Source organism: Cicer arietinum, chromosome 8, assembly GCF_000331145.2.
Source record: "Cicer arietinum cultivar CDC Frontier isolate Library 1 chromosome 8, Cicar.CDCFrontier_v2.0, whole genome shotgun sequence".
In the NCBI taxonomy this organism is placed as follows: domain Eukaryota; kingdom Viridiplantae; phylum Streptophyta; class Magnoliopsida; order Fabales; family Fabaceae; genus Cicer; species Cicer arietinum.
In genome coordinates this window covers 1,124,373-1,125,393 of record NC_021167.2, presented here as the reverse complement: position 1 = coordinate 1,125,393, position 1,021 = coordinate 1,124,373, and the positions used below count along the sequence as shown (strand labels likewise).

The 1,021-nt window shown below is 37.3% G+C and overlaps 1 protein-coding gene across 1 annotated transcript in view; it reads right to left on the bottom strand.

Moving 5' to 3' along the window:
- Positions 1-1,021, bottom strand: part of LOC101491308 (pentatricopeptide repeat-containing protein At3g18110, chloroplastic) — a 6,673-nt gene continuing 5,652 nt past the window's right edge. The window contains exon 5 of the mRNA XM_004511415.4: positions 1-872. Coding sequence (XP_004511472.1) covers positions 273-872 — 600 coding nt within the window. The 3' untranslated portion in view covers positions 1-272. The remainder of the gene's footprint in view (positions 873-1,021) is intronic.

The following is a 1,021-nucleotide window of genomic DNA, read 5'->3' as shown; positions in this document are numbered from 1 at the left end:
TATAAACTAAATATGATTCGACCAACTTAGTAATGAATTAGAAATGACAAGACCTGGAAACACTGTTCATAACAATTTTTGGTTAATAATTCCTGTTGACGCCAGGAAGAATGGCAGATATCTATATCTATCTGTACAATATTTCACATGTCATTGCTTGTTTTGCACCAAAAAGGGCAAGTTGGTGCTATAGAGTTTCTGTTATAGCATGCTTCATAAAAGCTTCTGCCATAGCACATTAAGAGTGTGATTGCAGACAACCTTACACTGTCTTAGTCGTCATTTCTATTGCTTTCTATTTTTTGATCTGCAGTGATTGGTTTGAAAGTCCTTTGTATCCCAATTGCATTTCCTTGGTACATAAAAGCTTCCCGAATAAATTTCTTCTTCCTAATCTTCTTGATCTTCCTCATCCGTCGAGGATCAGACTTTAGTTTTTCCAACTTCTCTTTCCTTCCCTCGACGTCAGCTTGCATGACTTTACTTCTCTTATCATCAGGTAATAAAGCCAATCTGGAAAATTTCTTCGGGCTCACAACTTCTAGTTTCTCGGTGATTTCGTTGAATGCAGGAACAAGGCCGCGCCTTATAAAGCATCCACTGATAAGTTGCATTGAGTTTAATTCAGGGAGATTTGGGGAATCTTTTAACTCAAGATCCAAGCAAAATGGGGAGTCTTTTAGCCACATCCTGAGGGAGTGAGCCTTGGCTACAAGGACACCATGCCGTGTTTTACAAGGTAGAAAAGGCGATCCCATCTCCCAAAGGCATGCTTTTAATGTGCTATCAAGCGATACATTGTTATATTCTGCTGTTCCTGTTATAAGTACAACTGATTTTGGTGACTCTGGATAGCCCTGTAATGAGGCATCCTGCAATCACATTGAAATCCAATTTTTAAAATTTGGCAAGTATTATCACTACGAAAATAACAACATATTTATGAGCATGTAATCATAAAACGTTGAACAAGTTAGAAGAAAAAAACCATATATAATTTTTAAAGCAACTTAGAAGGGAA